We start from the raw sequence: 26,348 nt of genomic DNA on the forward strand, positions 1-26,348 counted from the left end.
TGTGAGTTTTAAGTTGACTCTGGCCCTTTGAACATGCTTCCCGAGTCCTTCCCGAAGGACGGGCAAGCTTGCGGCCCAAAGACACTTCTTCGTAGAAACGCATTTGCTAATGAATGACTCCACTCTTCTGCACTGAGGAGGTGACATGTCTCTTCTTAGCAAAGCTGGACTCCTGGAATCACAAACGTAGAAGTGAAGGTACCGTAAAATGTTACCTTATGGCACAGCTCTACCACCAAAGCCAAGCCACGTATCTTCTGGGTTGGAAAAGCAAGAATCCCCACTTCCCCCCTCCCCGCTTCCCTCTCCTCCCAGGATTATAAACTGCACAGAAGGCTTTGCTTTTGTGCAAAGAATGCACTGTTTACTATACACCTTACTAGTTCATTAACAACAGTTAATTAGCCCATAGGTCTTTGTCATACTGCAAAGCAAAGCTCATTTTTGAGCTCCCAGCAATCTGCTCTCCTGTCCTTGAAATCTTCGCCTTCTCCCTCCCTGTTCAGTATCGGCTTGGGAGGCAGTTTCTAGGAAGACTGCCAGGTGATCTGTTCTCCATGGGGAAAATCCAATAAGGCAGGCAGCTTTCCCCAGGTCCCCAGGCTTGGCTTGGAGGGAATGAGAAGGGCAGCTTGGATCGCACCACCCCGAGCACTGAAGATCATCAGCTTCTATAGGAGAGAGGAACAGATGGGGTTTGTGTTTCTACCCCTGCTGCTCCTGGTAACTCGCCACCCCCGTGCTGAAGTGCTCTGCTGTGATGGTGATAAGCCGCTATCTTTGTGTGCTTAGGATCAGGAAGGCAGTCAAGCAGATCTGCATTGCTTGGCTCAGGGAAGGGGGAAGCAAGCTTTCTGGGCTGTGAACACACAGGTGAGGTGCTGGGCCAGGTTTCTCCAGTGGCTCTGTCCAGGGGGCTACACCTGCATTGCAGACAGGAGAGGCACGGGTCCCCTTGGTCCTAAAAGGCTCGTCCCGGTCCTGCTACAAACACCCACGTGGCCTTAAGTTAACGGCCTCGACTTATAGGCGCAGGCTGAAAAGGGGAGAAGCCTTCAGATGGCTCCAGCGCTGCACTTGACCTTACGACTGCCTCCATCAAACGCAGCCGTCATCTACACCGAGCCAGAGCCAACGGTGCGTTGTTCAGACACCCAGCCTAGTCCGACAACCTGCCCCTCCGCCCTCGCCTCCTGCTTCCATAATCACCCCCCAAGCTCAGGCCTTGGGTGTGCAAGGGCTGCAGAGCGGATGTCAAGCATCATGGTGCTCAGACCCTGCTGGCTCGAAGTCTCTCTCCGAGCAGAGGCGGCTGTTGCACAGGCATGCAGCACCGCCGGGCTCAGCACTGCCCTTCCCAGCTTGTTTTCCTCGTTTATCATAAATAATTGCAATAGCAATTAGTGGTCGGCTTTCCATTAATAATTCTCCAATCGCCGCCTTCTAAGAACCAGTTAAACAGAATGTGGTGGATGGTAATGGTCCCTGAATGAGCTGTTTCGGGGAGGAAAGGCTTGCTACGACAACTTGTTATGCTTTTATCTGCAAGCAAATCTCAGCCTTAGCCGAAGGGAACATGGAGGAGTTGGAGATCGGGGCGATACAGGGTTTGCCGTCCAGCCCAGCTCAGTGCCCTTGCTGTTGTCATTCCCGGCCCTGTTTCCAGCAGCTGGCCGATACCCAGTGCTTTGGAAGAAGGCAAAAAGCCTCCCGCAAGCAGTTGGCAGATCCACGTGATGCCCTCACGGCAAAGAGAAACAACTGCTTCTTGGCCCTTGCCCACCTTCGCCGGCCCCGACGTAGGGGATCTGGTCTCAGCCGGCCATAATGAAGCTCTCTCTGTGCTGAAGTTATGCAGCCCTTTAAAAAAAGAAAAAACCCAACCGCAGCAATTCTGCCTCTCGGAAATCCTGGCACGGCTCTTGGCTGTAGGTTTAATAAGTCTTTGTTCCAGGCAAAATTCCCCGGGGAAGCAAGACTTGGTCTAATAATAATTTAAAAAAATAGATCAGCCCTGGATCTCTGGAGTGGGCCGGTCTCCTTGCGCGGGGGTCCCGGGCCAGGCCGCGCCAGCGCCTGGGAGCGCTCCCGTGCACCGACACCCGCCGAGGCGTTGGGGACCCCCGGGGAAGGGCCTGGGAAGCGGTTCGGGCTCTTCTTGCAGAAGGGTGGGCTTATCAAGAGAAATGGTTTCCCAGGTCTGCACCCAGGGGCCGAGGGGACGAGGGGCCAGCCTGGCCCCTGCTCGAGGGCAGCGGCTTTCCCAGCCCGGCCTCTCCCGCGGGTGCGCAGCTCCCTGCTCAGCACCTGGCAAGGACGGGCCCCGAAGGAGCGGGTCCCGGGGAGCCGCCCAGGGGTGCTGCGGCCCCGGGGGGGGCTCCCAGCGCTGGAGCAGCCCCCCGCGCCGGCCCGGCTCCGCTGCCTCCCGGGGCGAGGGGGGAGCCAAGGCCAAGGGGAGCCGCTGCCCCGCTCCTGCCATTGGCGGAGCGCGCGGCTCGGGCGCTCCCAGCGGCGGCTGCACCGCGCCGAGCCGAGCCGAGCCGAGCAGAGCCGCGGCGGCAGCGGCCGGGGATGGGCGCGGGCATGCGGCGAGCCCCGGCCGGCCGCTGACGGCCCCGGCATGTCGAGGAAGAAGACCCCCAAGGGCAAGGGCGGCGGCTCCGCGCCCTCCTCCGCGCTGCCCCCGGCCCGGCCCGGCCCCGGCCCCGGCCCCGGCCCCGCGCCCGCCGGCCCCGCGCCCGCCGGCCCCGCGCCTGGCCCCGACGGCGCCCCCGGGGCAGCCGCGCCGCCCGCCCGCCCCTCGCTCAGCGCCAGCGGCGAGTTCTACGACGTCGCCTTCAAGGTGGGTCCGGGCTCCAGCCCCTTCCCCGCGGCCCCTCGGACCCTTCCCCGTGTCCCCTCGGGGGTCCCTGCCCAGCCCATCCCCGTGTCCCCTCGGACCCTTCCCCGTGTCCCCTCGGGGGTCCCTGCTCAGCCCATCCCCGTGTCCCCTCGGACCCTTCCCCGTGTCCCCTCGGGGGTCCCTGCTCAGCCCTTCCCTGTGTCCCTTCGGACCCTTCCCCGTGTCCCCTTGGGGGTCCCTGCTCAGCCCATCCCCGTGTCCCCCGCGGTGGGGCTGGGTCTCAAGCAGAGCGGAGAGATGGGGTCTCTGCACAAGGGGCCGAGGAGGAGAAGCTGGCGAAGAGCCCACAATTCCCTCCTCGCAGGCTCTTCTACCCCGCCAGTGGGGTCTTCGCCTCTGGCGCTGGCTTTGCTCGGCGGCAGCGGGGAGTTGGGAGAGAGCGGCCTGGCTCCCTCCACGCGGTGTGGTGTCCGGGGTCTGAGCCTCTTGACAGGTCCCCGCAGGACCGAGCCCTCCGAGCTGCAAAGCGAGGAGTGGACCCGGAGCGTGCTTTCTTTTGTTCCCTCTGGGCGCTGTCACCTCTGCTCCCCCCTCGCCGCCTGCAAGGTGAATGGGGCTGTCAGCCCTGCTCCCCTGGGCCGACCCTGCCAAGACATGTCATGCGTTTTGTGTCTTTATTTAGGGCCTGGGCCACTTGTTCTCTCCATTTCCATTACTTCCAGGGCCCCTCACCTTTGTGTATGCTTGCCAATTGAAATACATTTGCAGAGCCTCTTTCTCCAACCTCAGACCTGCTGCCAACCCAGCCCAGAGCTCTATTTCTTTTTCTTTTTTGGGCCACGAGGCCCCGCGACCCAGCCGGCTGAGCAGGTCTTGCCTTGAGCGCAGCCTTTCTGCATCGAGCGTCGGGAATTAGGCTGCGAGGGGACCAATGCGTGTTGCAGCAAGGTACAGCATGGAGGAAGACTCGGTGCCTTTGGCAAACAGCACGGCCGTGATGGGATTGAAATTCAGTGCATGTCATAATAGATCATTGGCTTTTTAAAAAGCAAATTTAGTGCTCCGGAGAGGTTGCCAGCTCCGTGGTCTGGGAGCCTGAACAGTGCTGTTCGTCTCTGGAACGGCAGCCGTGTCGGCTCTCTGCCCCGGAGCTGCTCCGGCTCTCACCCCTGCGTGCAGTTTGTTCCGAGCCCCTCCATCCTCGGCCCTGCAGAGCTGGCCAGGGAGGGAGGCAGTAGCTTTCCAAGGTGGGACACCTGCCTGTTAGCACCTGGGCTGGGAGCACAAGGTGTTTCAAATGAGCCAAAGAGCATCCGGGAGGTGGAGACCAGTTCCAGTTGCTGTTTTTGGCTTGGCTTCATCTCTGAAGCCATGGCAGAGAGCACCCTGTTAAGCACTGACCTGTCAAACTCTGCTTCCCCTTTGCTCGAGGCCTCTGGTCCCCAGCAAAGGTCACTACCAGCCGCGAGAAGCGCAGGCGTGGGGCCAGGCGAGCAGAGCCATGGCGGCCTGCGGCCCCAGGTGAGAATCAGGCTGGCGGGGAGATGGACAGGGCCCATTGTGGAAGCCGCTCAAGATAATGAGAAGCTCGGAGAAAATCAGAGTGGCTTTTTATAGAGTCGGTGCCTGAACCTGGAAAGATTTCTGGGCTGCTTTGTGCTGCTCTCTCACAATGAGTTGAACCAGTGCAGTTTCCCCCCCTCCTCCTTTGCCCTTTTGTTGTGAGTAAGCGTCCCAGCTCTGCCCATGCCACTAATCTTCCTGCACTTGGACAGGCTCTGAATGGTACGGCGGGCGCTGAGAAATTGGTGTGGACCCGCTCCTCTGCCTACAGATCTGGTGCAGAGCTCTGCCCTGCCCTGCCCTGCCCTGCCCTGCAAGAGCCTGCTGCAGGCAAAGAGCGGGTCCTTGACTGCCAGACCAGGCTAATTTGATGCAAACACGTCTCTGGAAGGAGCGTGGCCTCCTGCCTGGCTGTGGGGGGACGAGCCGGGCTTTTTTCATGGCCCTTCTTGTTGATACAGGTGTCCTCTGGGCTGTCGTCTCCTGACTTCAGTGGGTTTGGGGTCTGCAAGGGCCTGAGTTGGACCCTCCCCTCCCAAATTCAGCAGCGGTTCAGCAGAAGTTGCGGGTGCTCTGCCCCTTGACAGTTATCCACAGAAAAAGCCCCCGGGAAGCTCGTGAGAGCCGTGCACAGCTCTGCTCCCAGCGCTTGGGGTAAAAGGCAGACACGGCCGAGACTGTCAGGCGCTGTCGGGCCCAGCTCCAGGAGGAGATTGAGGGACTTCCCTCCCATTAAAAACAAGGGGCACCGGCCCTGAGCGGGCTTGCACACAAGTGCCTGCGAACGGTGTCACAGCTGCCTGCACTGCGTCCTTCAGGGGTGCGGAGCTGATGCAGAAGAAGGCTACGGAGGCGACACGATTCAAGCATCTTTTAAAAACCTGCCAGGTTCTGCAAGCAGGGCTGGTTGAATCCTCTTGACCATTGCCCACCAGGATAGCTGGGGTCAAACTGTGATGCCCTCTCTCCTCCAGCCCCCCGCTTGCTGGATCTGCCAGCTGAGGCAGACCCGGCCTCCGGTCTCCAGCCTCTGGTGTGGCCAGAAGCAAATCGGTCTAGGAGCGGTGTGGCTGGGGTACCTACATGCAGGTCTCATCCTAGCCTCTTGTCTGAGACCCTGAAGCACATCCATACAGATGTTGGCTCCCTCGTGGCTCTTGCCACCCTTTGGTCTCACTGAACATCCCCTTGTTCTTGTGTTCTGGGATGGGGAGAGCAAAGCTGCCCCCGTGTCGCTCTGTGGACAAAGCAGAGGCTTGAACCCTATTCTCTCGGGTCAGATTTGTGCAGGGAGCTGTACGTGTGCCGTCCATACGGCAATATTAGACCTCAGCAAAGAGCGTTCCTAGGTAGAGGAGCAACCGGCACTGTGGATTTTCTTCCTATGCAGGGAGGTTAAACCAGACTCCAGGGAAGCAACAGTGTGCACGGCTGGAGCGCAGATGTCTCGACACCCCTCGCACGGCCACTTGCCGGTGCCTGGGTTTTGCTGAGCTCGCGGAGGTTACCGGGCGCACGCGTAGGGGGGGTTTCTGATGAGGATGCATTGTACGCGGTTCAGACCTGACCCGCGGTGATCACTTAGCAAGAAACTATTAAACGCAGTCATGGACTAATGAGCTGCTCAGGGAAAATGGCACTTCGTTTCAAGAGCTGCATAATCACGTCATTCAAGTGTAAAACTCTAAATTGAAGGATTTTTTTTTTCTTTAAAAAAAAAAAGAAAAAAAGAAAGCTGTGTTATAATTAGAGTTCAAGCTCTAGGAAGCTGTCTTCTTGCTTGACTGACACCTGGGACCTATTTCACGTTCCCTTCAGAGACAAAATTTCCCAAAAATGAACTTGGGAGGATCAGGAGATCTCATGACGTAAAGCACAGGCCGCATGCAGGGACCTGCTCCCGTCTTGGCTGGGGGGTCTTGGAGAGCAGCGCTTAGCTCCTGTGTCCGTCCTTCCCCCCTGCATGCAGTGGACCTGATCTAAGCCGGCTCTGAGAGCAGCGAGGGCCAAGTCGGCTGCAAAGCAGCTGGAGACACAGCAGCTGGGGACTTCTGCGTAGGTTTTCATACACAGTTGAATTTGCCCAGAAGAAGCTGCTCGTTTCCAGCCTCCGGCTCGCCATCAAATTGACCTTCTTTGTGGCAGGCTGCTCTGGGGGCCTTCCAGCTCCGCTTCGGAGCCAGGCTGGGGGCAGGGTGCTGGGCAGTGATGGGCATGGGTCTCTTAGATCATGTCCTTACAAGCAGAGGACCGACTGCTCTCTCCCCTGGGTTTTGGTAGCTATTAATCTGCTGCGCTGCCGCGCTTAGGCCTTGCTGTCTGCGTGAGCAGCGCTCGGTGCTTTGGTGGGGCTTCAGGGCAGCTAGTCCCAGCCGCTGTAGTTGCGTTTCCCCCTAGGAGAGTCCTTCTCCTCCTGTTTTCCAAGCGGCACCTGAATCCCACCCTTCTCCTTCCTTCTCTGCAGGTGATGCTGGTCGGTGACTCTGGGGTTGGCAAAACCTGCCTGCTGGTGCGGTTTAAAGACGGCGCTTTCCTGGCCGGCAGCTTCATCTCCACGGTTGGAATTGACTTCAGGGTAAGGTGCTGTCAAGCAGTTCTAGAAACCATTTTTTCCCCCGATTTCCTTCCTTGTGTGAGCAGAGATGCCAGCATCTGGTTCTCGGGCGGTCGAATTTGATGAGCATCACACCCGGGGAATAATGAAATGTCTCGCCTTCAAAATGACCGGCTCCTCTCCCCCAGGGCACTGCTAGGGTTACACATCTGGGCACAGCACAGCTGGCGGGTTCTTGCTCAGCGCCAGGGTTGTAACGATTGCCCCCTAAACAAGGAGGAACGCATGCCTTCGATTGACCAGCGCTGGTGACCTGTGGGGAATTGCGAGGACCACCTGTGGATGCTCCATGGCTGGTTTGGTGTATTGTGTTTGGGTTGCGGTGCTGTCCTCGCAGGTGTAGGACATCCCGGTGGGGCTGTCTGAGCTGCCACCCTCGCTGGGAGGAGGGAGCTTTTGCGGGGGAAACAAATGTCTTGAGTGCTGGGAACGGGAGGACAGGAGGCTACGGGCCAGGGGCGCTGGTTCAATACCCGGCCTCCCCTCCCCTGCCCTGTCTCTCCTTGGAGACGGGCCGGGTGGCGGATGTGCCCGACGGGAGGAGGAATCCATGCAGCCTCTGAAAGCACACTGGGGGGGTTTGCCTGGCAGCTGTGCCCCTGTGATGGGCATTGCTATGCGAGGGCCCTCCATGGCTTGGAGACTGGCTAGCCACACGTGGGTCGCACGAAGGAACCGGTTGCAATTCTTCCCTCCTCCCAGGCGCTGCTCTGTGCTGCCTGAGCACCAGGCATGAAACCACCGTCCTCATCACGTGTAGTTAAGAGGCCACGTGGCGCATTTCATGCACAGATACCCGAAGGTTTCCCATGCATCTATCTAAATTCCCCCTCTCTTTTTTTTTTCTTCTTTCACCTCCGAGAGTCCCAATTGCCTACGAACAGCTGAAGTTTGCCTCCAGATTTAAATCATACGTAGGCTTTTTATTATTATTTTTTAAAACCAAAAGCCAGTCTTTATGCAAAATATTTTCATACGTTGAACAGCCCCAGCTCCTAAAATCCGTATAAGAGCCATAAATAAATCAAGACGCCTTGCAGTGTTTGCAAGTGAAGCTTTGCACTGTTGTGCTAATGCATGAGACCGGGGAGCGGAGTGGAGTGGGAGCTGACTGTGAATAGATGTGGACCCCCGTGGTCTGTTTTCAGCGTCTCGGCTCAGAGATGCAAACAAGTAAACAGCCAGCCTCTGTGGTGCAGAGTCAATTAGACCATTAGAGTTTGTTCAGTTCGGGTAATCTAAAGTGGTGCGAGGAGTGAAGGGAAAGACTTCTGTTCTCTGAAAACGTAATAATAATCATTACGATGCTGCCGCAACCCCTCTCCCCAGAGATGCTTGCCTTTGAAAAAGGCCTGCGTGCTGCGATTTGAGTTGAGAGAGACCTCGTGTAAAAATAGTACCCGCTGCTTGGGAACCTGTTGCCTCTGCAAGATCTTAAGATCTCCAGCTTATAAATCTGGGGCCGCTCTGTCGGTCTCCTGGCTCTAAGTGAGTCTCGGCGTCGTTCTGCTTTGTGCTGGGGAGCTCTTGACTAGAAGTGGTTGAGAACCACCGGTGTAAAAAATAATCTGCAGCCAAATTTTGCATGCATCAGATGGCTAGATGACGGGGACCGTGCCCGCTCTCCGAGCAGTTCTGCATGCACGAGAGTTTCAAAGCTCCTTGTGAGCCCGCTACCGTTGCTCGCGGCATGGGTGAATGAATGTACAGACCTTTGCAGGGAGGAAGGAGAGCCCTGCAGAACTGCTGATGACTGGAGACTTTTCCTTCGCAATGCAAATGCCTTGATACGCCGGCGAGCAAAGGGAGCCGGGCTGCCTGGCGCTCCGGCAGGCGTGCCTCTGGAGGCAGCGAGCAAACCTACTGTGCAAATGTCTGAGCCGAAGCCACCCTGGCTGAGACGATCAGTATTCCAGAGCCATTGCCGCAAGAGACAGCTCGGGTGGGAACAAAGCACAACCTCAGCCTCCTGGTTCTCAGAAAGCATGCCGTTTACCTGGCTGTCGAATGCAAAGGGATGGGCATCCGGCATGGAGAGCATGGCTGGGGGCAGCATGGGCGGGCTGGACCGGTGACCCGGGGCTGGGAGGACCGTCCCAGCTGATCCATGGCGCTGCTGAGAGCAGCGTCGCGTGGCTGCGGTGCACGGTGCCGGTTCCCCCAGCCGCGCCGCAAAGGTGATGAGTCTGCGGCTGGCTGGAGCGTTCCCGGAGAGCGCTCTTTGCTTGGAAAGCCCCATCCTGCAAGAGCCTTTCCAAAGGCACGCGCCTGGCTTTCCAACAGCATTTGGGTTCATTTGCGTGCTTAATGCTAGTTGTGTGTGTGTTCAGCGTTGGTGCCAGGTGGGCAGGAGCAGCCTAGGTTTTAGATGACCTAGTGCTCTTACCTGGACAGGACTGCCCTTGGGAGCAAGATGCTGAAGAGCCCAGTTTTGGCTTCCAGGAGAGTTATAGCCGGGGCAGCAGTAACAGGCCTCGCCCTAGCTATGCCTTGTCCTTTGCAGAGGGGAAGCCCATCCCTGCTTTGCTGGAGGGACGGAGCATTTTGGGGCGACCCTGGGGTACAGCGTGCTCTGCTGCTACCCAGGGAGGTGGAGATTTCCCTGCAGCATTAGGCTCGCGGTGCCATTTCTCGGCGCAGCACCAGGGAGAGTGGCCTTGTTCCCTGCCACTGCTTGCAAACACCGCCTGGTTTATCTTTATATCATTTTGTGCTATAATTAAGGGAGAGTGGTCCGGGGAGAGGAGACTCTATAGCAATAAACATGGCATTTACTCTCTTGTAAAAGCTGACGAGAAGCCGTTTATTGCCCGGGGAGCTGGAGCCAGGAACACCTTGTACATCCTGCCTTATTTGTTTTCCTCGCTATGACGTCTTGCTTTGCACCGGGTTCTCCGCTCCTGGCCACGGCGAGGGCTGATCCAGCAACGGGAGGGAAGGATGCGGCGTTTGCATCCAGCGCACCAGGCAGGCAGCTCCTGTCTGTGGCCGTCTCGGAGAAGGGCTCTGCGTGCTGATGTGCACGGCTTTCATTTCTACTAAGCTTCTCTAGGTCAGCGATTCTCAACCGGGGCTCCTTTGAGATCCTTTGAAGGGTGCATTGACACGTGAGGAGATGAGCAGAGGCGTGTGAGCTCAGGCTCCTCCCTGCCCAGCCCCTCTGCACGGAGGTAAGCGCTGCAATAAATACGCGGTGCTTGACACGGGGTACGGCTCAATTCACACGAGTTGCGGAGCGGGGTTCGAGTCTACCGAAAGGCGCCTCAGGTCTGAAAAGGTTGAGAACTGCTGCTCCAGGTATTGCACTCTTGAAGGGAAGCTGCAGGATGACTGCGCAGGGGTAGGATGAGTGTGATAAATGGTGCCCGCCTGGCAAAGACCAGGGCATAGACAAAAGGAGCGTGCGGTTCCCGGATTGCTTGGATTTCTTGAGCCCAGGCAGGTATCGGGAGCCGCAGGGCAGAGCTCGGCCAGGGGTCGAGTGCTTCTTTTCACATGCTTTTCAGCAGAGGTATTTTGCCATTGACATCCTGAAGTGCTCCAGCCCGTTCTGGAAGGGGCCAAAACACGGGGGAACGAACTTGGGACAAAGTCAGCCTCCCCGCTTTGCTTTTGGTTTGAATTTTTGAGAGCGCATCATTGGAAAGGGCCTGTTTCTGGTCGTCCCTAGTGGGATAAGATGCCGTGTGGTAAGCCAGGGTGCGAGTCTGCACCACGTGAGCTACCCCATGATACGTGCCTGTGTGCACACCTGTTCCCTGCAGCGATTGCACCGGAGCATAGCCCTGTCTCTGAGGAGCGAGCTACCCCGCCCTGATCAAGGTGGAAGAGCATGCACATGGGTGCCGATCCCAGAATAGCTCATGCACGGTAAATTCACAGTTCGCTTCGCCTCTTGGTAAGCGCCCAGATCGCTGCCCTCCCGGGAAAGCTGAGCCAAGCGTGCAGGGGCCGGGGGCAAGGGTGCACGTGAGCAGGTAATAAAGGCCGACTGAATGAGTGCTCATGGAAAAGGCCGAGAGTCGCAGAGACCTTTGGACCGAGCGCGTGGGTGTGCGTGGGGCTGGCTGCTTTGTTTCCTTTCCATCCAGACAGATGCTCTCTGGGAGCGTCGCTCTGCCGTGTTCCCCCAGCCCCGGTTTATAGCCACAGCTGGGGTTGATTTATTTTTCCCTCCAGCAGAGCCTGGCGCCGGCACCGTCCGTGCCCGTTGCTGACATCTTGCTGCAGTCGGGCAGGTGAAAGCAGCCTCTGCCCGGCCTGCAGACTATTTCCAAATAACAGTGCAGTGATTCCCTTTGAAATCCCCTTTTAGCAAGGCTTAGATGTTCAAAGCCTTCTCTGCACGGCGGCTTTGCTGACAATTTCTGTAACGGGGAGCCAAGATTGAGCCTGTTTCACAAATAACATCCCAGTTCACCCAGTCGCTTTGGAGACAAAGCAGCCGCCTCTGAAATGGGTGCGGTGGGTTCTCTCTCGCGCGGCGCTCTGCTTTCTTCCAGAGTAAATAAGTCGGCGTAGCTCGGCCGACATCAATAGGTCGGAGTTTGCTAATACCGGCGGAAGAGCTGACGCCGTAGCCCCGTGCGAGTGTCCCTGCTGCCCCCCTTATGAAGGGAAGAGCTGGAAGGGGAAAGTGCTGCGTTGCGTGCTACTCCAGGTGAGGAGGGTCTGCGAGGCTGGGCCGTCTCCTGGGCCGCGGGATGGGGTGCTCAGCAGCTCCTGACCTTGCTTATTTGCAACAAGTCGGCGGTCTCGAGTACTAAAGCAGCAGTCATCGGCTGCCTTCTCCCCCAGGCTTGCCTTGAGAGACTCCCGGCGTCGTCTTATCTGTCCCTGAACCATCCGTTTCTCCCGAGCGGACGAACGTGGCGGTATCTTGAGATGCTTTCCGCTCGTTCGATAGCCTCCGGGTAAGCGCGACGCAATCCAGTGTCCAAGGGAAGAGAATTGATTTCAGACAGGCATATTTTCCCTGCTTGGGAAGCATCTGCATTTGGGAAACTATTTACTTGAGATTGAAAACGTAACGCGGGCCCTGAAAACAAACACACCTGTTCCCTCCGTGCGCCGGCACCGAGGCACGGCTGTTCGCAGGCTGCCGTCTCGGAGCCCACGTGCAGCCGAGCGTGCGGGGGAAAGCAGCCTGAAGAGCAAACCGCGCACGGCCCGCGAACCCGGTTAAGGGCGGAGCAGACCTCTCTGCACGCTCAGTCCTTAAAACAGAGCACGTTTGAAAGAGAAAATCACCCCGCCGTTGGAGCTCCCCGCTGCGTTCTTGGCAGCGGGGCCGGCTGTTTGACGCGATACTTATAAAGGCTTTTCCAGGCCAGAACGACGATGATGTTTGAATGAGGGGGTGTCTGCAGACTTGGGATCACGCATGCAGAATTGGGAAATTGCATCCCATCCGCAGAGGCTTGCCAGGGCTGGACAAGGGAGTTCTGCTCTGGACGCGGCCGTGCGTCCGGTTCGCTTGCGCCTCGATGGGCGAACCTACGTCCTGTCGCCGCTCCATCTGCTCCCAGTCTTTCCTGATCGGGGATGCTTTCCTCGGCGTAGGACTCACAGCTGCTGGGACACCTGCATATGCTTGCGACGTAAGGGGCAGGATCAATGCATGGGAACAGTTTGGCTTGATCAGTAATAGGGCCAAGGTGGGCGCTTCCAGACTTGTCCATTAAAGGTGTGCTGTTACTGCACTACTGCTTGTTTCCACTATCAGGAGTTTTTATGCTGAGAGATGCAGAAATGGCGACAAGGGGAAGAGGGCCGGGGAGGCTGCACTGACGGGGCTGGGACCATCCTGAGTAGGGACATACAGGGAGAGGAGCGATGGAGAAGGTCGAGATGGAAGGATGTAGTCAGGAAAGACGCCAACGGACGGGGGTTATGAACAGAAGATACCACGGACTGGAATAAATGGGAAAGGAGGATCCAAGGAGCGACCCCGGCAGTGGCCCGGGACTCGGAGCCGAAATGAGAGAGGGGAAAAGACACGTGCGCGCTCTCTCGCTTTCACTGCTCCCTTCCTAACAGGCGAGCATCGAGAGCACATCTCCGTCGGCACTGATTACGGCAAGCCACTCTCTTCATTTCCACCCACGCGCCTTGCCAGTCTGGCCCCTCGCTGCTCAGCCTGCCGCTCGTGGCCTGCTTCCGATCTCTGCCATCTCGGGAGGATTTTCCGAGGCGCTGTTTTGTTCCCAAAGCTTCGTGGCGCTTGTTTCTGGCGCCTGCTCGAAGGAGTTGGACTTCTCTCCCTCTTCAAGGACAGCGCGCTCGGTAACGAGCTCCCGGTAGCAATGCTCGCTTGCGTGAGAGGTGCGAGCCGGGATGTGCGAAGCCCTTTGCACCTCTGCAGTGGTTCAGGTGACAGGAATTATTCTGCTTTTCAGACTTTTTTTTCCCCTGCCTTTCTTATGCAACCGGTTTGCTAGTAGAGCAGCCGCTGGGTCCATCACGCCGCGCCTTCCCTTTGCATGGCTGTGACAGTCGCTTCGGCCCCAAGCGCCGGGCCTCGAGTCTGTGCCCGTCCCGTGACACTTTCCCTGCTGTACCCGCCTGTTCCTGCCTGCCATTTGTTTTTGGCAGGCAGCATCTCCAAACTTGCAAGAACCTCGCCCCAAGTGTTGATTAAAAGTGTTAGGTACTTGCTGTGCCTGTGATCTGAAACAGGCACAAAAATATAACCTTGTCAGCTTTTTCAGTGTCCTTAATACCCAGACACGGCACAGGGCGTTTGGATTCATCTTGCAGAGAACAAGCACTTTTCCTCTAATAGCTCCTGATTTTTTTTTCCGCCCCCCAGGACTGTTTTCAACACTTCCTCAGATCTCCTGTTTCTCTTGGAGGATTTCCATGAGATCAGGCTGCCTTTCAAGTTGCTAGTAAGCAAGGGTGTGAACAGTAACTTTCTAGTGCTTGTCTTTTCCCAGCGCAGCGACTAGCAAAAGAGAGACAGGGGACTGCTGGCCTGGGAGAACAAAAGAGGCAAGGGTACGTGCACATAAGCGTAAAATACCGAACCAGTGTGTGAGTTGATATAATCCACGAGTCGCTTTGGTCCCCTGGAAGGCAGCAGGGGCCAGTGGTGAGAGCAAACCTCTCTCTGTCAAGCCCCTCGCACCCTGATCCCAACGGCCAGCCACCCCCCTGCCAACGTTAACCAAGTCACCCATGCTAGCTCATGCCCCCCTTCCCTTCTGGACTTCAAACATTAGATTTCGTGATGGATGCTGCGCGCCTCCTTTCTGCAAATTAATATTAAAAAATGTTTTCCAACTTTCAAACCTTCTCCCCCCTGGCCCAGCGACTGTGGCACCAAAAGTCAGTCTGAAAATCTCACAAATTATTTCCTGGGTTGCTTTCTACATTGAGGACCCATACACGTGCATTTACACCGGCTTAAATTTACTGCGCAGTAAGTGGGAATAGCCTGGCGTCTACACAGGCAGGCATTGAGGCGCATTAGTGCTGTGTGCGGACTGACCTGGGACTAAAGTCAGTCCAGACACATGCTGTTACTGTGCAGTAAGGCATCTACATGTGCATTACTGCACAGTAACTAATTGGGTGTAAATTTGATACCTGCATGATGCAAATATCAAATTTATGCTCAAGCCAGCATTAGTCGCCATATTTACTGCGTAGTACAGGTGTGCATGTGTAGTAATTTTGGTTACTGCGCAGTAAGTGCACATGTGTAAATGCGCTCATAGACAATCAAGCTGTGGTTACCTTGCTTCTCCAGTATTATCTGGCAAAGCTGAGCATATTGGAGTAGTCATGTGCAGATTAGAAGAGAAAAGGGATCGTGTACAGAGCCTGGAAGTTATCAGACCTTTTCAAAGTTGGTAATAATTTTTTTGGACATGAAGGCAGATTTCCGATTGCGCACCTCTCTTCCCATTAAGGCAATCCTATTTGCAGTAACTGTCTAATTGTACCTCTCTCCCCGCATGACAAGGCCAATGAGTGTATTTTACTTGATAGCACGGGAAGCTTCTGTCGCATGGGTGCATTTGCTTTTAATCTGTGTATCTAATAACAAAACTGTTGCCGCACAATTTCTTATGTTTGGGGGGTGGGAATCCAGGGATTTGGAAGCAATTGTTTTGATTAAAGTAAATTAGGGATAAATTGTTCCAAATAGGCTGTAATCGGGGGACTCTGTGCAGACGGTCGTGGAGCTATCAGGGCGTAATGGGAAGTGAAATTAATTATTTTCTCCTGCTGTGGGAAGACCACGGTAAAGTGTGCTGAGAATCAGCTGCAGATATATCGGGCTGCTTTGTATGCCCAGCTCCTCTGGCTGAGGCTAATAGTCTACAGGCACTGAAGCTTTGTACCAAGTCCGGCAGCCAGTATTGCTACCCTCGTTTCGCGGTGCGGGGGGAGATAGCTCGGGTGGCTTGTTCGAGGTTGGAGGCTGGACTCGTGGGCGGTTAGGAACAGGAAGTGCGGAGCCTGATACAGCGGGCTTTGCTCCGGCCGTTGGACTCTGCTGCCTTCCGTGCAGCCCAAATGCACCAAGTGCTCCAGTAACACGGCGGGTTGGGTCAAAGGTTCGCGAGCAAAGGTTCGCTGGGATGATACTCAGGGGCAACCAGCATGGGTTCATTAGGGGCAGATCCTGTCAGACCAACCTGGTGGCCTTCTACAGGCAGGTCACAAAATCACTGGACGCAGGTGTCGTGGTGGACGTAGTCTTTCTGGACTTTAGGAAGGCTTTTGACACTGTCTCCCACCCCATTCTCATTAAAAAGCTAGGCAACTGCGGCATTGATGCCTACACAGTCAGATGGGTCGCAAATTGGCTGGAGGGCCGCACCCAGAGAGTGCTGGTGGACGGGTCTTATTCGACCTGGAGGGATGTGGGCAGTGGAGTCCCCCAGGGCTCAGTCCTCGGGCCCGCACTGTTCAACATCTTCATCAGTGACTTGGGCGAGGGGGTAGAAAGCACCCTGTTCAAATTCACGGATGACACCAAGATTTGGGGTGAGGTGGGCATGCTAGAAGGGAGGGGCAGGATACAGCTGGACCTGGACAGGTCACAGGGGTGGGCAAACGAGAACAGGATGGGTTTCAACACTGACAAGTGCAAGGTGCTGCACCTGGGGAGGAAGAACCAGCAGCAGACCTACAGGCTGGGGAACTCCCTTCTCGTCAGTGCAGAGGCAGAAAAGGGTCTTGGAGTCATTACTGATGCCAAAATGAACATGGGCTGACAATGTGAGGTCACGGTCAGTAGGGCTAACTGTACCTTGTCATGCATCCACAGATGCATCTCGAGCAGGTCCAAGGAGGTGATGCTCCCCCTCTACGCAACACTGGTCAGGCCGCAGGTGGAGTACTGCGTCCAGTTCTGGGTGCTGCACTTCAGGAGGGATGTGGACAGCATGGAGAGGGTCCAGAGGAGACCACCCGCATGGTCAAGGGTCAGCAGGGCAGGCCCTACGAGGAGAGGCGACGGGACCTGAACCTGTTCAGCCTCCACAAGAGAAGGCTAAGGTGGCCATCTATAAACTTATCTAGAGGGACATCTATAAACTTACCAGAGGGGACCAGTGGAGAACGGGAGAGTCCCTGTTCCCCCGAGCACTACCCAGAGTAACAAGGAATAACGGCCATAAGTTGACTGAGAGTAGATTCAGACTAGACATGAGAAGGCGCTACTTCACTGTTAGGACAGCTAGGATCTGGAACCAACTTCCAAGGGAAGTGGTGCTGGCTCCTACCCTGGGGGTCTTTAAGAGGAGGCTGGATGAACACCTAGCTGGGGTCATGTAAGCCCAGTTTTCTCTCCTGTCCAGGGCAGGGGGTCAGACTAGAAGAGCTGCAAGGTCCCTTCCGACCCTACATCTATGAGCAAGAGCTGCGGGTCTGTCACCACCAGGCCACGCTGCCTCTGTGGTGTTGCAGAGCCCGGCACGGGTAAAAGATGCTGGTTTCTGGGGAGTTCTGCCTTGCTCTGATCGCTACGGCTGGTGGGTGGCCCTGGCTGACTTAAGGGGACCTTTGAGTCTCCCAGCAGCAGGAGCTGTCTCCTCAAGGTGCACGTGCACCACGCAGGGAAGTTCAAGGGCAGAGACTGGCAATGCCGTTCCAGTTAGTCCTGCTGTCCCCGTGCTACAGGGGGCAGAGACAAGGTGCTGCGGGTGCCAGGCAGCAGACCCACGGGCTGTGGGAACATCCCCGTCATGGGAGAGCGGAGCCGTGGGGCCGTTCCCATGGCTGGGCGCCAAGCCCCGTCCCTGGTGCACTTTGCCAGGCTTTGTCCCTGCTTGCTGAAGCACGGTGCAGGAACGACGTGTTTGTCTTGGGCTGGGCTGCTCGGCACGCCCACGCTAGAGCCACCATCACACAAGTCTCCTGCTGCTTCTCTCCGGTGCAGGCAGCCCGGCCATGGACAGATCCCCATGCCTGTAGGCATCCGCCTGTCCGGTGCGGCGAAGGACCACGGGCCCCAGCCTCTGACACTGCCCTGAAGGAAAGGCACGCTCCTTGTCCCTCCTGAGGAGCGATGGGGCTGGTGGTCTCGCCCTGCCGGGGGGCGTTGAACTGCAAGATCTGCACAAAGCTATTGGGGCGATCTAGCTGGAGCAGGGGGCTGGACTAGATGTGACCCCCTCAGCTCCCTTCCAGCCCGACTTGTCTATGTTTCTGTGATAATAGCTTACAGCGGCCTGAACAGGTGTAGATGAGCAGAAACCCATCTGAAATAAAGCTGGCATCGCGTGTCCTAATGGGCCATTAGTTTTATTTCTCATCATTCTGTGATGTGCAAAACGTCCCTCTGCTTGCAGTTTTTCTAATAGTCTCTTGGAGCAATAACCTTCTTCGGTGCAAATGTTTTGTGCAAGTAGTGCCGCGAGAGCGCAGGAGCCAACTGGAGAGGCTTCGAGTTAAAAATAGAAGGCGGCCAAAGCCCTCCGGTTCTCAGGGCAGAGATGCTAAGATGGTGTCAGCATTGTTTCTTTTGAAAGTTTTTTTTCCCCTTTTTTTGCTTTTTTCGTTATGGCAGCAGCCGCTAGCAAACATCCAGTGCTGCTTGTTCAATAAAATGTCATTTCCAAGCCAAATCGGGTCCAAACAAAGCTCCAAATTTTGATGGAGCAGAGCTCAATTATTCAAGTCTGTGCGTCGTTACCACTGGCAGGTCTCCTCCTGCCCAGACTCATCCATGGCAGGTGTCCTGTGTGCAGGTCCCAAGCCCAGAGGTCTTGGGTTTCAGCTGCCCCCTGGTCTCGTTGCCCTGAGCCAAAAGGCCACAGGAGCAAGCTAGGGGGAAAGCCTGAGAGCAATCCCCCATCCCCATAAATCGTGTCAACGTTGAAGCCTAGGAAAGCTCCTGTCTGGAGCACTGGGAGCAGCGAGCGCTGCTCTGCACAGTCCGAGGGCTGGAAAACCGTCCTGGCGTCTGCGTGTGTGGTTGTAGGGCGGACAAAATCCGGCACAGGCCCCCTGCTCAGGGTGTGCAGATGCTCAGCTCTCCCTGTAGCTGCTGCTGAGACATCATGGAGGAAAAAATCAAATCCCTCAGCTTTAAAATTGGGGTTGAGCAACACATTTCCAGCTCATGGCTCATGGGATGCACCTCCTCGCCCTCCTGTTCCACCTCCCGCCCCGTTTGGGGATTGCCGGTGAGCCGGCTCCTGCTTTCCCACCCCTTGACACCGTTGCCCACATCACTCTGGGCGCTGGCTCCCTTGCAAGCAGTTTGCTGCAGGCGTCCGAGCGTCGTGCGCAGCGCATCGCTCCTGCAGTCCGGGTCCTTCTGACTGTGTGCAGGAAGTGAACGTAATATTTGCCCGGGATGAAATTCCCCTCTAGAGCCAAGGCTGGCCCCAGGGGCTCTGCCCCTTTGAAGGCTTGCCAAAAGAGTGAGCAATGCCAGGACTTTGTGCTGGAGCCCTGTAAGGAAAGGACCGTTTCCCCCTTCGAGTGCTCTCCAGCCTTGGTCTCGCCTCTACTGCGTCCATGGCCAGCCGTGGTCAGAGGCTGTCTCAGGCAGGGGCTCTGGGATCCTGAGCCCTGCTGCAGCGAGGTCATTAAAACTAGGACTGGGCCCAGGCTTCTAATTTCAGCTCGCAGTATTTACCCAGCACTAATTAGAGCTCAATTTGCCCTTTCCCTGCTGCTTTAAACACTCACACTTCTCCTCATTATGGAGTTCACCATGCACCGGCTCATGTTTTGCTTGCTTTAATGGTCTTGGGGAGAAGAGCCTGCGTCCGCTGTCTATTTTAATAGCCACGCGCTTCTGTGATGCATCCAAAATTGCTGGTAGCCGTCTTCCTGCAAACCCCTGCGCCGGCCCCCTCGCCTTCCCTTGAGAGAGTCTCGTGGCTCTGGTCCAAAAGCAAGCGTCTTTTCCAATTTCCTGACCCTTCACTTGCAGGGGCTGCTTTTAAATGATTATCCTCCTTTTCCAATTTGCATTGTGTTCATTGCAGGCTCGTTCCTTTTGGAGACTCCTGGCTTCACCAGATTTGTTCTGCTTCTAATGACTCTTGAAGGGAAGAGCTGTCTTCCTTCCCAGCAGCTTTTCCCTCCAGTGTTGCTGTACCGTCAATCCAGGTGCTCCAAGGGGGCTGCAAAGAGGCTGGAGCTGGGCTGGTCTCAGTGGGGGCAGATGGCAGGACAAGGAGCAAGGGGCTCCAGCTGCAGCAAGGCAAGTTGAGGTTGGATGTTAGGAAAAACACTCTCATTTGGTGGGTGGTAAAATACTGGAATGGGTTACGTCACCTGGGCCCCAAAATTGGTGTAACACTTCTCCCTACTCTACAGTTGGTCCAGAAAAAGATGTCCCCCAAACCCGCTTGCCGTGGGCACGTGGTGGCTCTCCCATCCATTGGAGGGAGAGTCCACAAGCTGGGTCTGCAGAAGGAATAAGCAACCCTTGGATTGCAGTGTGTGCATGCGTGCATGTGCGTGCGTGCGTGTGTGTGCGCACGCGCGTTTCTGATGCTGCGTGGGCTGTACCTGTTCGGTGCATACAAAAAGACTCAGTCTTTTAGGATTGTAAAGCTGGCATTTTGCATGGCTCATTTATTATTCTGAGCTGGGGAAACCTTTGACCTTTAAAAAAATTGGTATTTCAGACTTCTTAGAAGATGTCGGGGGGGGGGGGGGGGATCTTTTCTTTTCTATCTTTTTCTTTCTTTTTTTCTGTCTTTTTTTTCAAAGTGCATAGTTATAAATCAGCAAATCCTGCACTTGGGTGATACGAAGGCAGCAGAGTCCTGGGGTAATTATGGGAGCGCAGCTGAAGCTCTTCTAGAAATTGCGGTTGCACGGTGAAGGCTCGTTCTCTCCCATTTTAGCAACCGGCTTGAGAGAGATCATCATAGGGAAGCAGTAAAACCAGAGGGCCAATTAGTTCCCAGGTTTATTCCTTTTTAATTGATGGAGGTGAGGCAAGCTTGCTAATTTGGCCTCTCAGTTCCATCAGGTCCTTTGTGTTAGCTCAAGTAGCTGCATCGAGCACGCTCGCTTGGAAATAACAGGTTGATCTGCCGGCTCCGGGATTGTTCGGCTCTTCACGAGCCGTATCTCCGTCCCCCCTACACGTACCTCGCGGCTGACGAGGTGTTTACGGCTTTGTGCTTCTCCTTGTCTGCTCCCCGGGTTGTGTGAATTAAGATTTGGATATTAATTGGACCTGAAATTAAAAGTAATGCTGCTTTTTTCCTTTCTTCTCTAAATGTTCTCCTTGGAACGAAGCATTAATGAGCTGCCTATTTCCTCCTATTAGTGGAGGAGATGCTTTCCATGCTAATCAGTACTGAGAGACGAGCAGGTGGGGCTCTTTCAGCTGAATTTGGGAGCAGAGCTGGCTTAAACCCTGGATTTTCTGAGGGTTGTGCCTGGCGTCCGTGCCCTACGCACTGTCTCAAATAGTGTCTGCTGAGCGCGTGTGTCGGTGCATGGGACAAGAGCGGGGTGCTGCTGTACTGGAGAGCCTTGCTTCTCGGGGGCTGGCTCTGAGCTGGGGGGACGTGGCGTTGCCTGGGATCTCACCTGAGCAAGCGAGATCCTGGGTGCCCCCCAGATGAAGGGAAGGGGAGACGGAGCTGCGGTACGGGGCGCAGGGGAGCGCTTGCAGCAGAGGTCATGGGCTGCTCAGGGCCTGGGTCGTGGTCGGAAAGGTGCCCGTGCCCCTGCTGCGGTCTCTCCAGGTGCTCCCGGGGCAGGTGCATTGGTGTCTCCCCCTCACCTGTTTCAAGGGGGATCTCGTGGTTCTCCTGTGCTCAGATTGGGGAGCGAGCCCGGTTCCCCATCTGCTCGTGTCGGCAGGTGCCGCTGGGTTTGGGCACCTCCATTTCCTCCCTTTAGGAGCCTGGTGGTTTGGGGGCATTGGATCCAGTAGGCTTGAAGTGTTAGAGGAAAAGGGCCTTAAGCAGCAGACGTGGGCTCATCCCTTCTCCTCTGACTCTCCACTGCAGGGCGGGGAGACGGGCTCTCCTGACGCAGCGTCGTAGCGGAGCAGAGCTAACTGGTGTCCCCCCAGCCAAACCCAGATCCTCCTGCGCCCGTGGGACCTTCGGGCAGGTTTGGGTCACTGGTGATCACTTTAATGGCTGTAGCCTGCTGCTCTCTGACCTCATCCCTGTGCCTGGAGAAGGGCGATTGCACCCAAAAGCTTGCAAAGAACTTTTTTCCAACTACTCTGTTGGTCTAATAAAAGATATCCCATCTGGCCTGCCCTCTTGAAAAGGAGAAATCCCGGCTCTCTCTGTAGCAATGGATGTTGCGGGCACCCTTGCAATGGCGACGGCTGTGTGCACAGAGATGGCTCAGCGCTGGGAGAGCGTGCATGGATGCACACTCGCATACAGACCACACTGAGGTGCCAGGAGCTGCTTGCAAGCCGGCAGCTTGAAGCTGGCTCGTTGAACCAGTCCTCTTCTAGAGCCCGAGCTTTACCCGCCAGTCAGCCGTGTGCCTGCAGCTGGATGGAGCTCAGGGACCCAGGCCTGGTTAACCCTGGATTTAGGGTTTCTATGGTAAGTGTTAAAGAAACCTGACCAAGAAGCATCTTGTTTGGTGAATCCCAGCTCTGGGAATTTTGGTAGCTTTTGTTCAAAAGCAAATGAGCTTCCCTTCCTCGTTGGTACCACGCACTGCAGCCTTTGGGCTGCTCTACTGAGCAAGGACCTAAAAGTACAAGCCTGTGCCCAGCGCCCAGACAAAGAGCAAAGCAAGTGCAGGAGGCAGAGGATCGGCGGGGGCTTGGAGAGCTTTCCTGGGGGCTGGCTGGACACATGGGACACGTTTGGCTTTGAGGATGACCGCTTCTGCTGTCGGTGGCTGTTGCTTCCAGTCCCTCAGGGCAGGCTCTCGTGGGAGCCACTCGGCATCGTTCTCCCTCTGCTTTGCGTGCAGCTGGCGCTCTGCTCCCTCCGCCGCTCGCCGCCCGTCTCACGAATACCGAGGCCCGTCATTTGCATTCAGGAGCTCAGTTGCCAAGTGATGCTGAGAGCAGAGCCGTGGCAGGCTGTCCCCTCCGTCTTGCATCTGCTGCTTTTATTCCGCGCCCCAGTCTTGCAGCACACCAGCGCTCTGCAAGCGTGCGGCTTGGGATCCCGCTCCCTTCCTGACCGGGGGGACGGAGAGACCCATGTCCCCGACGCGTGAAAATGCACAGGTTGCCCTTTGCACGGGATCGGCCAGCTGGAGAGAGCAGCTGGCCCAGCAGCTCTGAGAGCTGACGTCTTCTCGCTGTCTGTGGGCCAGGAGAGCTGTGATCCAGCACCTTCCTGCCCCCGCCCCTGCCAGAGCAGGGTCCTCTCTCGGGGAGCAGCCCCTGCTCGGTCCCTGGGGTCTTGCTGAAACTCCTCCAGTAGATACTTGGTGCTTGTCCCCTCTGAGAGCAACTGGTCCGAGTCCCTGGTGTCACGGGGGTCTCTGCGGCTTGATTGTAGCCGGCCTGATCACAGCCTAAGCCCTCCCTGGCCAGGACGGGTGGTTAGCCCAGCCCCCAGGCTTGGCCAGTGACGTGGGGGATTATGCTAGAAGTGATTTCATGCATCAACCTGCATCAAGCAACTGCCTGGGCCATTGGTGACTGGTCCCCGTACATCAGGCCCTGTGCACATGGGCTCGTTCGCAGGAACCGCGTGGCCTCGCTGCGCCGATGCACCGGGAACGATGCTGCGCACGCTCGTAACAAGAGGCACAAAGGGAAGTAAACCCAGCACGCTGGCTACGGAGACGCTGGGGGTCCTGCAGTGGGTTGGAGGGGCATGAAGTCTGCAGCTCTCGTTAAGAGTTGCAAACTCAAAGAGCCGCTATCCACTTGGCAGAGGAGACACGAGCCCAGTTGCCTTCTGAACAGAAGGCGAAATAAAGGAGCTTGTTTAGATGCTCGCTCAAAGGCCGGCGGCTTCTCGTTTCCTCGAGATGCTATAGCAGTGATTTCCATACCAGACCTGCTCCAGGCAGGATCCCAACGGGGAAAGTTGCAAGCCCGTATCTGAGCCCCTTCCCTGCGTTGTGCCCCAGATACCCAGGCTGCATTTTCTGCTCCAACTTAGGCATGCGGTCCCAGCTCCGCCGCAGCCAGGAGCCAAACGTCTGCCGAGTTTAAGGTTGGGGCCTGAGATGCTCGTGAAGAGTTCAGACAACTGGTCTGAACAGACAGCTCGGTCTGAGCATGGCGGCCCCGAGAAACGTGCCGGGGAAACTGTCTTGTCCTCGGCGATCTGCAATGAAAGATTTAATTAACTTTGCGGCAGGACAGGCAGCCTCGACGGCTGATTAGTTTGGGCCGCGGGGGAATTACAGAATCGGCTCGTCAGCATTTTTAAGAGCTCATCCGGCAGTGGCTCGAAAAACCGCGTCTGAGATGAAAGGGATGGATGGGAGCGCTCATAAAACTGGAACTAGATGACAGATAATAGATATACAGCCCCACGGACAATCTTCTATCTGGTGGCTCGTGTGCTCCTGTTCACTTGAGCCATAAGATTGTTAAAAAGCCGTTGAACTAATGGGGACCCACGTGATGGGAACTGATATGGAAAATATGACTCCTGTAAATGCGAAGGAGAGAGCGGGTGGAGGAGCAGATTGCCTACTGAGGATGGCAATGTTTAATGTGCCTGTGCTGATGAGTTCCTCCGTTTCTGCCGGTGCTTTTCTCTCCATGTGCTAACCCGGTCCTTCCTTCTGGTTATAAATACTGCGTTTCCCCGCGGCCAGTTGCCACTTGGGCACGGTGTGGCCTTTCGTGGTGTCCGAAGCAGGGAGGAGCTGCATTCCCGCGCGCTGGGCCCTCGTGCCTCTCTGCCCACTTCCAGGTCGGCGATGGATAGTCTCTGGAAGGGGAATAAGGCACTTCAGTATCTTGCCTGTTATTCCTGGACTCTGGTCCCCGGTCTACGTGATGGCTAGGAGGTGGTTACAGACCCGTCGGGTCGTACCGTCCACCCCTCGGCCAGCGCCGCGTCGTTCCCTGTATCGCGCGCCGCTGCGTAGCGGTGCATCTCCTGGGAGCAGCCGATTCTCCAGTGCCCGGCAATGTAGGAGTTGCCTTATTTTGATGACAAAACCCGATTTCTAGTGTTGCACTAAAGGATTGTGGGATGAAGGACTGGGGTGACTGGAAATAGGGGTTCGTGGGACTGGAAGGGATGGCGAGAGTCACTGATCCCAGTGTCCATCTTTCTGTGTCGGGCAATCACTTCTGTAAACTTCTCAAGGTCACCTTAAAACCAGTTTGATGTCTTCCCCTTCCCCAGCCCCTGGCTATCACAGCCCCTCTCCTCTCTCGTGGTTAGAAACCTGCCTTTTTTACCCCCACCATGAAGCATTTAGCACCCCAATGCCGGGGCTCTGGCTGGCTAGGCCGCCTGCTCCTCCGTGGGCAGCTAACAGCTCTCGAGGCTTTTCTTGAATTGGTTTTTCTCAGGCCAGACCTGGCCCTAACTTTGCACCCGAAGGCACCCCGGTTGCAGCACGCATGCTCGCACAGGCTGGAGAGAGGTGGGGGCAGCCTCGGCTCTGGGTGTTTAACCGAGCAAGGCAGACTCAGACATATTTCACGCCCGCCTTTCCAAGGCGGCTCAGCATGGCATCCATGAAAGCCTGTAGGACTGAATGTACAATAAGCTTTTAATTTATTCTTCCCCACTGTTTCTGAACCGCCAAGAACTTGCAAGTGAAGACCTCTGTTTTTGGAGAGGAGCTCTACAAACCCGTGCGTGCCGGGGTAGCTGCACGGAGGCTGCTCCACCCCATCCAACCCCGACACCCTGCAGGCTCGCAGCCTGGCAAGGGGATGGGGTGTCGCCGATCTGCCCGGGGGCACATCGCCGGGGCAGACAGCTCTGCAGCCTGGTGGCCAGGTCTCTCTGATGATGAGCTGTGTTTCCCGTTGCCCTCTTAAACTGTGGCTGGAAGAGCTGATCCACAGGGGAAGAGGATGCAGAGGAAGGGCTCGTTCAAGGCAAAACCATGTCATCGTTGTGTCTTTAGCAGGCCCGTATTCCCGATGGGCACTGAACACTTGATTGGGGTTTGGGGGCATGGAAAGCAGAGGATTTTCTGTTGCTGATGCCCCTGTCTGGGACTGGGAAGGCGTAATGACTTCCCAGGCAGGTTTCGGGCTCTTTGATGTGAGCCGAGCCGTGGCCCAGAGGAAGTTTGAAGTCCGGTGACTCGTCTCATAGATTTTACTCCTAATTGAAACTGCCGAGACTCTGCTGGCTTTGTGCCGAGGCCCGAGGGTACAAGCTGGAGTGGCTTTGACACGGTCAGCTGGGCGGCGCATCCTTCTGCCGGACCGCGGCGGGGCAAGGCCCGCTCCTTCGGTGCCCCCCAGTGCACTTCCATCTCGGGGTGTCTGCGTTCGGACTGGGAGAGGAAGAAAACCACTATGAGCTGCTGGGGACGGCCTTGCAAGGCCATGGGATGAGGCTGGAGAATGCAGCTGGACTCTGCGTGCAGACCCCGGGCCATGCCGCCTCGGGGAAGATGCCATCTCTCCTGGCCCCCAAAATGCTGACCCAAGTGATGCGGGTGGGCATGGCTGGGAGGTTTAGGAATTGGCTGTAGGAGGTTAGTGAGGTTCTTGCACCAGCTGGGCTGGCTCCCTTCCAAGCCCAGGTGGATTTAACCCCTCCACTTTGCCGTGCATGGTCCTCTCCATCAATGTGGAGGCACTTGGCCTTGACCTTGGCCAGAATCCTCTCGGCCCACTCCTGCACGGCTGGCCGCCATCCTCTGCACTGAAGGCATGATTGCTCCGTGCGTATAACCTGTCTTTGAAAAGGAGAGGGGAGCATGCATCGAATGAGGTCCGCAGCAGATCTCCATCCTACG

At 56.4% G+C, this 26,348-nt stretch overlaps 1 protein-coding gene across 1 annotated transcript in view; it reads left to right on the top strand.

Annotated features, from left to right (window-relative positions):
• The first annotated feature begins 2,540 nt into the window (after positions 1-2,540).
• The window catches only part of RAB26 (RAB26, member RAS oncogene family), an 87,192-nt gene continuing 63,384 nt past the window's right edge, over positions 2,541-26,348 (top strand). Inside the window, exons 1-2 of the mRNA XM_059716183.1 lie at positions 2,541-2,842; positions 6,870-6,980. Of these exons, the coding sequence (XP_059572166.1) occupies positions 2,621-2,842; positions 6,870-6,980 (333 nt within the window). The 5' untranslated portion in view covers positions 2,541-2,620. The remainder of the gene's footprint in view (positions 2,843-6,869; positions 6,981-26,348) is intronic.

The sequence above is a fragment of the Alligator mississippiensis genome, chromosome 13 (assembly GCF_030867095.1).
Source record: "Alligator mississippiensis isolate rAllMis1 chromosome 13, rAllMis1, whole genome shotgun sequence".
Classification (NCBI taxonomy): domain Eukaryota; kingdom Metazoa; phylum Chordata; order Crocodylia; family Alligatoridae; genus Alligator; species Alligator mississippiensis.